Source organism: Staurois parvus, unplaced genomic scaffold, assembly GCF_062004578.1.
Source record: "Staurois parvus isolate SC_StPar_1 unplaced genomic scaffold, SC_StPar_1.0 ptg000634l, whole genome shotgun sequence".
Classification (NCBI taxonomy): domain Eukaryota; kingdom Metazoa; phylum Chordata; class Amphibia; order Anura; family Ranidae; genus Staurois; species Staurois parvus.
In genome coordinates, this window is record NW_028318430.1 from 9,335,548 (window position 1) to 9,352,854 (window position 17,307).

A 17,307-nucleotide genomic window follows, 5' to 3' on the forward strand; every position below is an offset into this window, starting at 1 on the left:
TATGCATTGTTCAGGAGAGTGGAACTAACATTTTCAGAGGAGGTAAACAGCTCCCAAATGTCACTTAAAGTGAAGCTTCAGTCTTTCAATCAACATTGACTATTGTAATCCTTATGCTGCTAGGATTAGGAAATAGATAGGACCGTGTATAATATTTGCTTGTTTTAAACTTTTTTTTAATATCTGTTCAGTTACTTCCTGGTTTCCATGCCTAGGCAAATGATGTCATACATCCCAGGAGCCTTTAGGAGGGGAGGAGGGGTTATCTCAGCACACCTGTCTGCCTGTGTGCCTGAGCTAAGAGTAGATGGACTCCAGGAAATAAATGCTACATGAATCATCTGCCCTTACTCAAGATGTCCACAGCTAGAAAAGCTAGGGGAGTTTTTCAAAGGGATTTCTTAGCAAAATAAAGAATGAAGACATGAATAGATGGGTGAGTTTTCTTTGAATATTAAAAAAAGAATTAAATTACATTTTTGATTTGTGGAGCTCAGATAAAGTGTTGTTCTGCTTTGGGAAAGGTTTAAAGGTGTGGGCTCCAAGGCTGGCACTCTGATGGCATATTTACTGCCTGGAGTGGGACTGATGCCAAACAATCATGGAAGAAAAGACAGGACCAGGTCAGAAACTCGTTAGACCATGAATCCAGTATTAGAAAGAGGAGACTGCACTCTTTAAAAAGTCAACAAAGGTATCTTCTTTTTTCATGTTGTTACAGGATTAGTTTAAAAGTCTGTTAAAAAGATACCAGGATTTTTTCATTACTACAAAATCCTTTTCTTGTACATTACGGCATTTTTATTCAGGTACATTGGGTTATACTGCTTCCTTCAGAAGATGGGACACTGGCTAAATAAATATGTAATGACAGTCTAGTATAACTCCTTCAAGTCCATACTCCAAGAAAAAGATTTTACCGGAAGTCAAAAGTTCTATTGCATTATCAGACATTATAGAACATAGGATATAGGAACATTGGGTCCAAAAGCAGTCCAACTGAGGGGTGAACAGAGCAAACAAAGCCCAACAGGCCCATAAAAACCAACAAATCAACAGAGGTGGCTAAACAGTGCTTACAGAGCCATCTGAAGAACATAAAACAGAAACTGATGAAACTTAATTTCACAGTTATAGCCAAACACGTTGATGTCAGCAGGCAGTGATGTCACCATGGCCATGCACTCCCACATTATGGAGTCCTAGCTGCAGACGGATGACATCACTTCCACTGACAGTGCTGTGGGTAGTTAAGGGTAGTAGGGTAGTTGAGGAGTATACGCATACTGACAGGATGGATATATTTGAAAGGCAGTGAGTGTGGTGATGAGCAGTGGTGAGTGGTGTAAGTGAATTGACCGATGCACGGTAATGATAATAATAATAATAATAATAATAATAATACTGAGATTTCAAACCTGGGACAACAGCAGCTTTCTTCTGGTCATTGAAACTAATTGTATAAGGCTTTCAACTTTGTATATGTACTACATACCTCAGGTTCCTGTCAGCTGACCTCTAATGACTATGCTTTGCATGCATCAATATCTCCTCTCTAGCTACTGGCTTTATAATTTGCCGACTGCTTGCTTTTCTTTTCATGTTGCTACACTAAGAGAAATTTCTCATGCCATGACCCTGACTTGGATGGAAGAATCTTTTATCAGTGCAATAGTTTACCACCAACACAATGTGTTTATTAATTCTTTATTTATGGGTCTAGGAATACGGCAGTAAAATACAGAGCAGGATTTGTTCACGTGAGCACTGAAAATATTGTGCAGAATACCATTCAAACGACACAGATAGATATGCATAATACAACCAGCAATGCAAAATACGCAGACACGAGGAAAGCATGTATCATAACACAAAGCATAGACTACGTAGACAGTAGTGCGGTGCAGACCAACAGTAATAGTAAGAGAAGATAGAAACTAGAAGGCGGTGGGGGGGGGGGAAGGAGTAAAGGGGCGAAAGTAGAAGGTGGGAAGGTGGAAGGGAAAGGAGGGAGAGGGGAAGGGGTGGGAAAAGGAAGGGATGAGGTGGGGACTGGGTTAAATAATCTATCTCCCTCTCAGATAATTCCATTCATAAGACATGGTACCCAGATATTTGCTTAGAGGACAGGTTAGGATTGAGAGGCAAGCGGAGTCTGGTTTCTACAAAAAAAAAAAAGTAAGGCGTCTAGACCTTCCAATACTTGTCCTCCTGTTCCTTCAGGATAATGGTAAGATTTTCCAATTCCTGGATTTCTGCCAATGAGTCATCGTTGAGAGGAGCTCTTACTTTTCCATAATGCCAGAATACAGGCCTTAGCTGTGAGCAAATGTCTGAATAAGGAATTTTTACATTTCTTGATGGATAATGAAGTATCATTCAAAAGGTATGCAGCTGGCCTCTTGTTGAGGAATACTCCTGTTAGGGTCCTAATCGTCTTCTCAACTTCATACCAGAAGTAGTTTAATTTTGGGCATTCCCAGAAGATATGAAGAAGGGTTCCTTTGGACTTCTGACAGCACAAACAGGTCTCTTGGAACCTGGTGAAACAAGTGGTGTAGTTTTTCTGGAGTTCTGTCCCACTGTGTTAGGAGCTTGTAGCCTCGTTCTTGATATTTACTTGCTAGGGAGGCCTTGTGGGCAAAGCAAAGGATTCTTTCCTTCTGGGCTTGTGAAAAGGAAATATGAAGGTCTTGATCCCATTGCTGTAGAAAGGTGAGTTCCAGCATGTCACCCTGATCAATCAGTAGGGCGTAGAAGTAAGATGGAGAGTGAGGAAGCAACCTCCTGTCCAAACAAATGTACCTGGTGCTGGTACGCTGGTAGGGATCAAAGATACGCGGTCAATTGAACACAGTGAAGGAAATGAAGCTCAGAGTAGAAATGAGAGTCGTAGGAACACGGCAAAATGAGGGTCTCCCATGCTTGGTTGGGACGTTGGAGTTCCTAGTATATCGGAGTTAGGAAACTCGGGTATGGATAGAGAGCAGATGTCTTAAAGTGGGATTTAGTAATCCTCAGGGTGGCTCTTATCGTGGGGTGGGGTGTAATCGTCGTGGGACAGAAGTAAGAAGGGCTCCATGAGAGTCCTGCTAACAATGGGCCCGCTGTCTCCAGCTTTAGGTCTACTCATGGTTTACGATCTGGTTTAGCACACCACTCCACAACTTTAAGAAGATGGGAGGCTTCGTAGTATTTCACAGGGTCTGGGAATCAGATTCCTCCTTTTTCTTTAGGCAGGGATAATATAGATCTGTGGAATCTTGCCAGCTTATCGACCTATACCAAGAGGAGAAATCTTGAACGCAAAACTCTCAAGAAACCCTGTGGGAGTTTATTCGGTAGTTTTTGGAATAAATAAAGAGATGTGGCATCACATTACGTTTTGAGACATTAGTTCGGCCGTACCACGTGAATGTCTCAGTATTCCATCATTGAAGATTAGATTTAAGCTTGCAAAGTAAAAGGCAAAAAAATTAAGCTCAAACATCATGCAGAGGTTATTGGGAAAATTGGTTCCCAGATAATGTATGTGAGAGTCTGTGAAAATTGAAAGTAGAACTTAATTGTCGACATGTCATATGATGTGTTTTTTTTTACTGTGTATAAAACTGTATAGATGTAAAATAAATATAAATAGGGTTATAATTGCATGCCTCCTCTGGGGACCATTCATATCCACTATTGGGTTTAATAGATGCTATTTTTTATAGACTGTATGATTTATTAGCACATGAAATACATGCTCTGGTGTACAATTTATTAAAATTATTTGGACTAGAATAATTGGGTCTGTGAAAACTACAAGGTTTTCAAATGACATGTGTCTTCATAGTCCTAAATTGAACTAAATAATAAACCAAAATTCTGTGGGTTGTCACAGAGGCCATTAAGATGGTCGGATGTTTGTCTGTGTGGTAAAAGACAATGTTGTCCGTTTAAAAGTGGATTAGGTGAAGAGTATTGTGTATATTACTATTTTACCTTTTGTACTACATTGGTATTCGTTTTGGTTACCATGACTGCACTAATATAGTGAGTTGACATTTAGCATATATATGAGTCTATTGCTCCCAATTTGTAACATCGGGGGAGATTTTCTAAAACTGGAAAGTGAAAAATCTGGTGCAGCTCTGCATAGAAACAAATCAGCGTCCAGGTTTTATTGTCAAAGCTTAACTGAACAAGCTGAAACTAGAAGTGGATTGGCTACCATGCACAGCTGCACCAGATTCTAAGTGCTCCAGGTTTAGTAAATCTCCCCCATTGTGTAGTGGTTTAGAACTTAGGCTTGAACATCCACCTGGTAAAATCTAATGAATGTGTGAACAGAAGCCCAGGTGGCAGAATAAAAGAAATATATGCCCAGAGCTGAAAAGCCCAAGTAAACCAACATTTATAGGAGTGCGCTTTGACCAGGAAAGGGGAAACCTTGCCCTTGAGGTCCTAAACTTGAATGAGTTGTCAAAACCACTTAGTGATAGTAAAAAGAAAAGCAGTCTGTTCCATACGAAACCTTCAGGAATGACTGTCAAAATGGAGTTGTAGCCGAGAGATAAACAGTGCTGAGGGAAATTTTCTTAGGATGTTTAGTAGCAGGACAGGGATATGTTCCTGAGTAAGGAGAAAGGGAAAAAACCACCTTGGGAAGAAGCAACACCATGGGCCTCAAAAGAAACCTGTACCAATGCAGTAACTAAGAAGTGAGAGGCAAGAGGTAAGATATCTCTAAAAAAGAATTGCTAGAGTTGAGATTTGACTCTTAACGGTACTTAAAATGTATTTCCACTTTTTTTTTTTAAAATGTTAGAAAACCCCATTATATGTTTGTTATGTGTTGCTATTTACGGAGCATACCTAAAAAGAAGTTTTGATGTTTCTGAAGACAAGGTATCATGGCTGACTGCAAGCATTTCTCAACTAGCTTGGCCTGATCTTTCCCAATAGCTATGCAGAGTACTGACTGAGTCCAGTTCCTTTTAGAGTACAATAGTGAAGACCAGCTTCTAAACCCTTAACATTTTGTTCAAATCTAGCTCAACTGATGTGATATCTGCCTACAGACAGGGTGAAATATGCTGAACACAGCTTTGCAGGCCCCCCCAATAACAAAAAAACTACGTAAAATTTTTCCTTACTAACAGTTCCAAAAAAGAGCATCTAAAAAGGTAAGCTGCAATTTTTTTTATTTTTGTAAGCCTCGTTATGGGAATGGGGACATGTAACAAATATAAAATATGTATTACTTCAATCTGGGATATTATCCCAAGTTAGAAATGCCCTTTAAAGGCCAAACACCAATTGAGATCAGACTGGAGAAAAGACAGGATTTTATCTCACACCAAGAAAAATACTCTTTCAAGTTCTATGGATTGATGAGCTTTCAAGGGTGTAGGGATGACCAAATTCAATAGACCCCCATCCTTTCAGGACCTAGGCTTAAACAGTCAATCTGTTAAAGCCAGTGAATGAGAATCAGGTTGGCAAACCAACCCTTGGGATGATCTGGGAGGGCCCACAGGAAGTATCACGCCCTCCTCGTCCAGTTTGGTGCAATGAGAGTCACCGGATAAGGCTGAGAAAGACTAAGATGAGTGCTGCGACTTAGGCAGGGCACAGGTTGGGTCCTATAGAGGGAACACTACAAGACCTCCCAGCCCTTGAATTTATAATCTCACCATACTAGTAGGCAGCCCACCAGAAAACTCACAGAACATTGCTAGAGCAGGAGCCGTTAATGTTGCTTGTGACCAGTCTCTTGCAAGGCAGAAGGTACCATCCAAAGGATTGTAGAACCAATGCAGGTGCAGAGGAGAGAGCAAGAAGGCAACAATGGCCACATGTACTCAGGGAAAATGGTGCATACATCTGGAGAAGGATGGGAAACCATAGAGGGAAAGAAATAGCAGAAAGGCCCAGAGCCTTTGCAGCTGCAGAAGTTGAAGTGCTTGAATGCCAAAATTTAAATCATGCAACCTCCCCTTCCCGCCACATCATGGCCAGAATGCAGTGAATTAGCTTCTTAGGGGGGGAAATAGACTGTGAACACCAATACAAGATCCGTGTATAACATGGACAAAAGCCCTGCACACCGCAGTCCAACAAGGGCCCTGTTCCTTGTTGCATCTCCCAGGCATATCAGGGGATAGCGGAATCCATGGAGAATGCCCGTCCTCTCAGTCTTCACCCCTGTGATGGGCATACCCTCTAAGGGACCTTCAGGGACAGATTTCCACCAAGACAGGTGCATCGTGGCCCTGCACTTGTAAAGCATTTTGTGGTTGATTTAGCATGCTGCACCACAGAATCCCAGGCGGGTGCCTCACACAGAGTCCAGTGGCAAAAGACACATTACAGGCCGGCCCCACTTTTTCTTTTTAGTAGGGTTCAGGTAAAGCTTCCATGACAATGTCGATCTAGAAAGCTGCAAAATGACCCCCTTTTAGTTCTGCAGTGAATAATGGAATTTGCTAAATGAAAAATAAATCTTGATAAAAACTAAGACAAGTTTTTCTTCTCTCATAAGAGAGAAGATATCCATTCTTTTAGGACACAAAAACTGAGGCATGCAGGAAGTGAGATGGGATATAGTGGGCTTACCTTAAAGCTTTCTTTTGACAATTTGTCCAATCTTTTGAAGGCAGCAGCATAGCCCAATATATTTTAATACTCTTGGCCCCGTAATGTACAATTAAGAAACAATGCTTTGGGAAGACTATTCCATAGCTTTTATGTACTACAATGACCCTTTTTTAACAAGAGTTTACATCTGTTTTTTTTCCAACAGTGGAAGGTGAGCCCTTTGTTTTTGTACCGGCTATTTCTTTTTTTATGTAATCCTGTTTTGGAACTGGTGCCCAAACTAAAAGGCATGCTCAAAATGAGGCCTCAGTGCTGCTTAGTACTAGTGCTTTGTAAACAGCCAAAATGATGACAAGTTCTATACCCCTTTAAATACAAGACAGAATCATGTTAGCTTCAAAAGCTGCAAACTGGCAATGCATGCTGTTATTAAACCGATGGTCTGCACATATTCTCAGTTTCTCATATTTTCATTTATATTAGCAGCACTGAATTCTTTATAAAGCTCATAAAATGACTGTGTCAATTGAATGTTTTTAATGTCTTCTTCTTACTGTATATTTTTTCTGGAGTAGGCCACAGTCAGGTGCAATCTGACCTTCGCACATATATCAGGCATATCAAAACACAAATGAAACAATGGACTGAAAAAGATTTAAAGAAAGATTTGAGGTTGAGTTCTTATCCTAGAGTAAGGACAATAAAACACTTCCTGAAGTATTAGGCTAAAGAAATTAGGTAAGGCAAAGTTTAGCAGAGCCGTACAAAGCAGTGTGCTTACAGTGAAACACAGCCTCATAGTAAAACAGCACACAGTTAACCCTTTCATCGCCCCACGTAAACCCCTTCCTGCCCAGTGCCATTAGTACAGTGCCAGTGCTTGTTATTAGCACTGATCAATGTGTTGGTGTCACTGGGATGTCAATGACACCAAGTTAGTTCCCCCCAGTGTCAGAGTGCCCGCCGCAGTCCCGCTATAAGTCGCTGATCTCCACCATTACTAGTAAAAGAAAAAAAAAAAAAAACAATTCTAGTATATATACACCGCCATTTGTAAATGCTATAACTTTCATGTAAACCAATTAATTTACACGTATTGGGATTTTTATTTTAGCAAAGACATGTAGCAGAATACATTTTGGCTTAAATTTATGACGAAATTTGATTTTTAAAATTTTTTTACTGGACATGTTTAATAGCAAAAAGTCAAAAATATTGTTTTTTTTCCCTCAAAAAGCGCACTGGCAATCAAATACCACCAAAAGAAAGCTCTATTTGTGGGGAAAAAAGGACGTAAATTTCATTTGGGTGCAGTGTTTGCATGACTGAGCAATTGTCGGTTAAACTAACGCAGCGCCGTATTGCAAAAAATAGCCTGGTCAGAAAAGGGGGGGGGGGTAAATCCTCTTGAGGGCAAGGGGTTAAATAGCATTTTGTGCAACAAAACACATGAAAGCAACCTTTTGTTTTCATGGATTTGTTTCACATACAGGTATTTACATTTAGATCTTTTTTTTCAAATATTCCAACTTTGTCTGGTAACTAGGTCAAATATTGGTGTGAAAATATGCTATTAGCACAAAGCAACAAAACACACTAGTGATAATAAACAAAAGATGAAATATATCACATGGCACCTACATCTTTAAACTCTGCTTTCAATACAGCATGGCCTAATGTTGACTGCCACTGTAGTCTTCTGCCACTGTGTTTTGCCAGGTAAAAAGTCTTAAATATTTCCTGAAGTTTCACCATCTGTAAGAAAAAGAGAAAATAACTACAATGTTTCAAATCAAACCTAGCTTGGGTTCAAATACAAATATTCCAGATTAAGAGGATATTGAGAATGTATTTAGTATACAGAGGAGACTGCTTTATGCACAGCTATTTCTCAGGGTTCTGTTATTGTGTACTCTGTAAATCATTGCTGTTTACCTCTCTTTTCCTCAAAATGTTGCACACTGTCCAACTCAGCTGAACGGAGTTGAACTGACAACCGTGGAAGAAAATCATATTCGCGGAATGCATGTAAACATGTAAAAAGTCTAATATAAATGTACATTATATGAAATATAAAAAAAACAAAAACTAGAGAACCTAAAACAAAATGATAACTTGCTCCTATCACTATGAACACAGTAATTTACAAAAAGGTCTAAGGTTTAGAGCTCAGTCCCCTTCCAGTTACTTACAGGGGATACAATGTGGCAGTGGTGGCAGGGGGGAATCCACCTTGTTTGAGAATAGAGGAATCTGTTAGTTATTTTTTCTTTCAGCCCTCTGGAAGATAACCAAAGCTGGCTCAAAATGTGGCCGATTCAGCAGGGAGCAACCAAATTCAATCAAGTTATGATCATCCCTGCTAAACAGAAGACAATTGATTTTTGTCAAAGGGACATGCTGCAAAACTTTTGCCGATCAGCGGCTACAGCTGCTGACCAGTGTATTATGAGTCCTGCTGTCAGCATACAATGTCCTACAGCAGGAGAGATTCCTTCATCCACCTTGTTTATATGGATAGAGGAAATCGGTTCCTTTTTGCTCAGCACACTGGCTGAATTAAAAAAAAAAAAAAAAAAACCCTACCAATCTATAGCCATCATAACAGTGTGAGGCCATCTTTATATCAATATGTAATTCAAAAGTTATTTTGAGGGGGTGGAACATGACAGATACCTAGTTGCTTGAAAAAAACCCGTGAGTAGTTCTAGTGAACCTAGCATCAGATATAGATTTTGATGTTTTATTCATATAGGCCGGGTGTCGGCAACCCGCGGCTCCAGAGCCGCATGCGGCTCTTTTTCATCTTTGCTGCGGCTCCGGAGCACACTGCCCACCAGGTGGTCGGCAAGCCGCAGATCGCGAGCCACATGCGGCTCTTCTGTGTGCCGGGCGCCCGCTCCCCTCCCTCCTCAAAAATCCGGCCCGCGGAGCGTGGAACATTGGCTGTCAGGATGTAGGTGGGGCAGCCAGGATGTAGGCGGGGCAGAGTGACGAACTCCTCTCTCAGTCCGCCCTGAAGACCAGAACGGCGCGGGAACACAGCGAGAGGAACGCGCGGAGCAAAGGTAAGTGAATTGAGACAATATGGGGGATGAATTACTATGTGGGGGATGAATTACTGTGTGGGGGATGAATTACTATGTGGGGGATGAATTACTATGTGGGGGATGAATTACTATGTGGGATGAATTACTATGTGGGGGATGAATTACTATGGGGGAAGAATTACTATATGGGGGATGAATTACTATGGGGGAAGAATTACTATATGGGGGATGAATTACTATATGGGGGATGAATTACTATATGGGGGATGAATTACTATATGGGGGATGAATTACTATATGGGGGATGAATTACTATATGGGGGATGAATTACTATGGGGGATGAATTACTATATGGGGGATGAATTACTATATGGGGGATGAATTACTATGGGGGAAGAATTACTATATGGGGGATGAATTACTATATGGGGGATGAATTACTATGTGGGGGATGAATTACTATGGGGGATGAATTACTATGGGGGATGAATTACTATATGGGGGATGAATTACTATATGGGGGATGAATTACTATGGGGGATGAATTACTATGGGGGAAGAATTACTATATGGGGGATGAATTACTATGGGGGAAGAATTACTATATGGGGGATGAATTACTATGGGGGATGAATTACTATGGGGGATGAATTACTATATGGGGGATGAATTACTATATGGGGGATGAATTACTATATGGGGGATGAATTACTATATGGGGGATGAATTACTATGGGGGATGAATTACTATATGGGGGATGAATTACTATATGGGGGATGTATTTTCAGTTTTAAAAATGTGGCTGTCAAAATAAATTTCAATCGTGGTTTTGGCGAGATTTGGCTCAGTTGAAAAAAAAGGTTGCCCACCACTGACCTAAGGCTATGATTGTGATTATGAAGATACACTGTGGCCCTGATTAACCCTTTGCTTACTGGGCCCTTAAACCCCCTTCATGACCAGAGTGCTTTTTGCAATATATGCAGTGTCGGATTTGTTATAAATGTTGCAATGGTTTTGCGGCTCCCAGTCTTTTTTTTCCCTTCGGAAACGGGTCCAAGTGGCTCTTTATGTCTTAAAGGTTGCAGACCCCTGATATAGGCTAAGTAATGTATCATTATAGCACAAGGTGTTTGTTACAGTATCATATTACTCCCATGGTCAATGTACTAATTTTTCCTTACAACCCAGATAATCTATACCATTTTTCGTTCCAGGGGCTGCATCTACTTCATGGGCTAAAATCCTTCCCATAGATAGCAAAAAATTAATTCTCCATACTGGTTCTGAGCTGTATTGTACATGTCTAAAGCTGGCTATACAGTAATATATTTTTTTTCATTCAACAAGCAGGTTGGAAAAAAAAAAAAAAAAGACCTAATGTGGATGGGGGAATCACTCCCTATTGTGTTCTGACAGTGGGGAGCCTTCCCTGCCATCAGACCACACTGATCGGTGTTGCCAGCTATAGCTGGCAGCAGTGATCGCTTGGGAAAAACCTGACAGGTTGGTTGTACAGAAGTCGATCAGATCGACTTCTATACAACCAGTCTTAACATACATGGATTGCAATTTGTCTGGTCCCTGCTAAACCAGCCGAATTCCGATCCATGTATGGCTACCTTTGTGCAGATTAGCCCCCTACTGCTGCAACCTGCAAAATTACAAAGTTGCAGCTGAGGTAATTACAGGGGAAGGGTACCCACTTTTAGGCAGCATCTGCCCCCCCCCCAATCCCCCCTCCCTGTGACAGCGGGTGGAGGATTTTCTCCAAGCATCTGCTGTTACAATTTTAAAACAGCTCCGCCTACAGAGCTGCATCATTTATTCACAGTTTCCTGTGAACAAATAGCTGTTGCAGCTGATGGCTTGTAGTTCTCAATAAACTAAAAGGGCACTAGTGAGTACTCTGTGCAAGGTATGGGCAAGACAGCTATCTTAAGAGTCTGCAGAAGCCCGAGATTGTACCCCCCAATCTCTTGAACGTGGGTGCAATGCTCTGCAAGCTCCTTTGAAAAGAAATGATAAATACACATTTCTTTACCTGCAAAAAAAGTGCATTTATTATTATTTTTTTTTCAAAATGTGAACCTATCTTTTAAATGTTTACAATATGGGCACACAGTCATCATTTTTTACATAACAAAAAAAACATTAACCACATTACATTACCATTACATCACTCACCTCCTAAACGACATCTCTGACTGGATGTCGCTCCATTTCCTCAAGCTTAACCTCTCCAAAACCGAGCTTCTCGTCTTTCCCCCTGCCTGCGCCCCCCCCCATCCTATCCATCACTACCAACAACACCACCATCAATCCCGCCCCGCAAGCCAAAGTCCTTGGCGTCATTCTGGACTCAAACCTTTCCTTCCAGCCTCATGTCAAATCACTTACAAACACATGCAGGCTCCACCTTCGCAACATCGCCAAGATACGCACCTTCCTTACCCCAGACACCACTAAACTACTCGCACACTCCCCGATTATCTCACGCCTCAAATACTGCAACTCCCTCCTCACCAGCCTACCCCTGTGCAGGCTCTCCTCGCTTCAGACCATCCTGAACTCAGCGGCTAGACTCATCCACCTCACCAACCGCTCCACCTCTGCCACCCCCCTCTGTCATTCCCTCCACTGGCTCCCGATTGCCCAATGCATCAAATTCAAACTACTCACTCTGACCTACAAAGCCATTCAAAACACTGCCCTTAACTACCTCACCAACCTGATTCCCAGGTATCACCCTACCCGTACCCTTCGCTCTTCACAGGACCTCCTATCTTATTCCCTGGTCTCCTCCTCCCACGCACGACTGCAAGACTTCTCCAGGACCTCCCCCATCCTCTGGAACGCACTACCCCAATCCATCAGACTGTCACCTTCCCTCCTCACCTTCAGGCGCTCCCTGAAAACCCACCTCTTCAGGGAAGCCTACCCCACCCTCACCTAACAGCCGTTCTCCTTCATTCCTCCTACCACTCCATCCCCCACAGCCACTTCCTCCTGTACCACTACCCCCTCCCTCCTAGATTGTAAGCTCGAAAGAGTAGGGCCCTCTAACCCCTCATGTTCTGTTTGTAGTTGCTGTACTGTTTCATGTATTGTCCCCCCCTCTATTGTACAGCACTGAGCAAACCCTTTGGCGCTATATAAACTCGATGTAATAATAATAATAATAATAATAATAATAATAATAATTACATCCACCCCTCTTAAAAGTGATCTGTTTTTTGCTTTTAAAATTAAGTGACTACGCCCCTGAGTGCACCAGTATATTATGCAGCAGATGTACTTTTTTGAAGTAGACAGTTGTGCTAATTTACTAAAAGTTGAAAATCTTCTACTCAAAAAAATTGTGTGGATATAAACTGAAATTATCCAACCGTGTGAAAAGCACCTGTGCATAAAAGAAATGCAACCTCAATGTGTTTCTGGGTTTCCTTACTGCTGTAATTCTTCAGGATGAACTAATATAAGAGCAAAAAGGTAAAGGCATTTAACTTTACCTTACACATATGGAACTGTACACAGTAAAAAGGACCAAAGTATTGAACATCCTTGCCTACCTCTGCAGGTAAGTGAACATCCATGGGTGTATAGGTTGGCCAGTATCCCATAGTCAGTATGTTGACAGTTAAGTCAATGTTGCCTGGGTCACTGTGATTCTGCATATGCTAAAAAGAAAAGTCAATAATTATGCTGTACAGTATGACAAATGCATATGCAATAGTGAGGTGTGTAACAAGGAAAAACAATTACATGTATTACCTTAGGTGTTAAAGGTTACTTAAAAAAATTTTGTAGTTCAAAACACATTCATTCTATTACTATATTCAAGGGCACCAAATAACCTTGCAAGTATAACCTTTTAATTCAGATTCACTGTACATCAGTCCTAGCCTTTGTAAATATTACATACATATTACCTTTCAACATATCTATATATTTCTAGCCAGCAGTACAGTGAAGAGAGCAGCTGTTTATTTGACATGATGACCAGATGGTAGCCATATAAATCTGGGGAATGGTTGCCTGATGCGGAAAAGCCAAAGAGGGGCTTACAGATGCGGTAAAGTGAGCCCCAAAAGGAAAGAGGACAGACTGATACTTGAGACCATAAGCGTACATAACTGTCTGTCTGATCCACCTAAAGATGGTGGGAAAAGAAGCTAGGTTATCCTTCCGATGACAATCCAGAATAACAAAAAGGAATCAGTTTTTCTGAGTGAGACAGTCAGTGGCTGAGAGATAGACTTGCACGGTCCAAATCACATCCATACAACGAAAGAAAAATGTCCTTTTGATGAACTGCAGTCACACAATGGAATGGAAGAACAATATCCTGGTTGAGGAAAAAAGGCAGGAAACTACCTTTAGTACGAATGAAGTCCTGGGCCTCAACACTATTTTGTCCACTGTGCAAGGCCAAAAAGGGTTCGTTGCAAAATAATGCAGCCAGTTTAGACACTTTCCTTGTAGAGGTGATGGCTACAAGGAAAGCAAACTTGTAGTTAAGCGTAGAGAGAGGAGTGTTACTAATGGGTTCAAACAGCATTTTCTAAAGTGTAAAACGAGATTCCGATCCCACAGAGTCACGGGGGAAGGGACAATGAAGTCACATGGGAGACCCCCTGTAAAGAAAAAAAAAAGTCATGAAAAGAGTGAGATGCCGATGGTCCCTGAAACAGCATGGAATGGATAGAAACCTTGCTTTTGATAGTTCTAGGAGCCAGATGCTGTCCGGACCTTAGTGCAGAAAGAAGAGTATTTGTCCCGCAAATAATTTCTTGGGGTGTAGGCCCCTAGGCTAACATCAAATGAAGTATGCCCTCCATGTCTCATGATAGACCTTGTGTGAAGCAGAATTCCTATCCTTGAGCATTTGAAGGATTGCAGAAGTCAAGTTGCCCCTGTTCCTTAGGACTTGTGCTTCAACAACTATGCCGTTAAAGCCCGCAACCATTAAGCCAGATGGCAAATCTGTCTCTGGTCTTGTAGTTCCTGATAGTCTGGCAGGGCCTCTAGTGCGTCTGCCAGAAGTCTTACCAGGTTGGAATTCCACATTTGCTTGTGCCAAATCAGAGCACAGATTATCACCAGAAGGCCCTCCATCTCATTCCTGTAGAGTAGATAAAAATAAGGTTTCAGGAAAATCTTAGATCACGATGTACTGATCACACACCAGAGCATCCACTGCTTCTGCCAGGAGATTCAAGTACAAATCTATACAGTTTGCCGCTGGACCTGGAGGGAAGTAGGGCTACATCAGACATCTCCACCTGTGACACAAGTCCTCTAACACGTTTGGGTGAAGGCGACGACTCTCCCAGGTCCAAGATCTTCTGGATGTGGAAATTTGTCTTATTGTCTATGCCTAGAATGTACATGGCTGGAATGTAAAGTTCAGCCTAGGACAGGATCTGTTCTACCTCTCTCGATGCAGAGAGAGTTCTGATGCCTTCCTGATGGTTAATGTACATCACATCAATGGTGAATCCAGATTGGAATGAGCTCCAACAAGATGGTCTGACATTGATGGGACAAACTGCCTGAAGCTTCGAGATGTTTACTGGGAGAAGTTGTTCTCTGACTACCAAGTCACCTGTATCAACAAGGTGCCCAAGACTCCTCCCCAGCCCAACAGGCTGGCATCTATCATTAAGAACTTCCAAAAGACAGGAAGAAAGGATTTCCAGACTCCAGAGCCAGATTCCTGAACCACCACGTCAGGGATAGCCTGGTCCTTAGTGTCAACTGAAATAGCCTATTCAAAAACAGAAGTGACTTGACCCACCTGCACTGCACGTGTCTGGAGTGAAACTGGGAAAAGGGAACTGCCTGGAAGGAGGCTACCATCATTTCCAAGACTCCACTGTGTAGAGTGAGATGACTGCTGAAGAGTTTGAGCCTGAGAGAAGGAGAAACTGAAGCCTCTTCTTGGGAAATAACACTCTGGCATGAGATGAGCCCAGGACCAGACCCAGTTATTCCAAGTGACGAGACTGTTCTAGCAATCATTTCTGAAGCTTCAGGAGCCACCCAAAATGCACAAATGCCTGGATAGTCAGAAGTATGTTGTCCAACAGTGCCCTTATATACTGTTCCTGCAACAGAAAGTCATCTGTTTATTCCTCAACAGGGATGTCAAGAGATCACAACAGGGTAAATACTGCAGGCAGCACCTTGGTGAAGACCTGAGGTGCTGAAGAGAGGTCGAATGGAAGGGCCACAAACTAGTAGTGTAGGGGCTCTTTGGCAAAGCCACAGATAATCGCTGATGCACTGGAAAGATGGGTACATGCAAGTAAGCATTGCTGAAGTCCATATAAGCCAAAATGTTTCCCTAGTAGAAAGAGTCAATGACTTCCATCCACAATTTGTGGACTGTATTGAGGAAATATTCAAAGCCTTGAGATGCAAGATGAGACGAATGTCCCCTCTTGGTATGGGAACAGGGAACTGGTTGGCACAAAACCCCTGGAATCGTTCTGTTGTGGGGACTAGGGTAATGATCCAAAAGGGCTCAATTGGAGATCAGACAGTCTATGCAGGGACAGAAAAAAGTTAGAAGTGAGGAAAGAAGGAGGAGGCAAAGAACGATACTTGAGTCTTTAGTCCTGGGACACAAAATCTTGCACTATGGAATGCAAGGTACGGGGATGCAAAGGTCAACACAGAGGAAGGCTTGTCTTAGGATTTGTCAGACCTGGAATGCCCAGCTTTGGACAGCCTCAGTGCTGAAATGGAGAAATGAAAGGGTCATTCATTTATTAACAGTCAGAGAGGGAGACGACTTTGCTGTCTTCATCTAAAGGGAAGATGGGTACACTCTTGCTGCCAGTAGCAGCATTCTTGAACGTTATCAAGAGCTTTCCCTTGAAGGTCATTATGGTAAAATGCTTCTTGCACAGGGGTTCCACAGTCCAGAACTTTAGCCAAACTGCACTTTCTATAAGACTGAGGGTAAATCAGATACATAATCTGCGAAGGGACAGATGACACAGAATCTGAAGAGAATGTATGATGCTTGTGGCCTCTGTCAGTCAGCATATAATTAATTTGGGTCATTAAGTATTGTATGACCGTGGTAAAAACCTCAGCAAAGAGGGCAGAGGACTCAGCCTCACTCAACGTAGCTAAGAAGGACTTCATGGGTGGGTCTCTAGTTGCTTTGCTGCTGTACATGTGATCATTCATGAGCCTAGTCATCCGATGGCTTGACAGTTCAGCACTTGTGATGAGTTATCATTCATGGCATGCCTGGAGTGTTAAATGTGGGTTTAGTACAGCTTTAGGTATTTGTGAAACGTGGAGAGCTGGTAGTAGCTGAGGGTCGGATGGACAGATGTAATCACAGTCACTTTAGACAGGTAGCAGGAATCGATCAAAAATTGAAGTTCCATGTGGCTCCTGCAACAGGAGCAGCAATGTGGGTGACGGTTCATCGATACTGTATTGCTGGAAAAAGTGTGGATCATGCATGACACTCCACCCAGCAGATGAGGTCAGCCCTCAATCGCACAGTACTAACCCCCTACGTGGCAAAGCCAGCAGCAAACAGAGAAGAATGGCACCCAGTATCAAATAAAAATGAGATGAGAATCTGGTATGTGCTCCAGGCTATCTTTTACCAGAAAAGATTCTGGAAAACTCCCCACGCTGAACCC

General features: G+C 42.1%; 1 protein-coding gene across 3 annotated transcripts in view; it reads right to left on the reverse strand.

Annotated features, from left to right (window-relative positions):
* Positions 1–17,307, reverse strand: part of CUL4A (cullin 4A) — a 116,011-nt gene that overhangs the window by 22,138 nt on the left and 76,566 nt on the right. For all 3 annotated transcript variants that reach the window (XM_089693554.1, XM_089693555.1, XM_089693556.1), the window contains exons 16-17: positions 13,207–13,314; positions 8,224–8,337 (exon numbers count right to left, since the gene is read on the reverse strand). In XM_089693554.1, the coding sequence (XP_089549680.1) occupies positions 8,224–8,337; positions 13,207–13,314 (222 nt within the window). The remainder of the gene's footprint in view (positions 1–8,223; positions 8,338–13,206; positions 13,315–17,307) is intronic.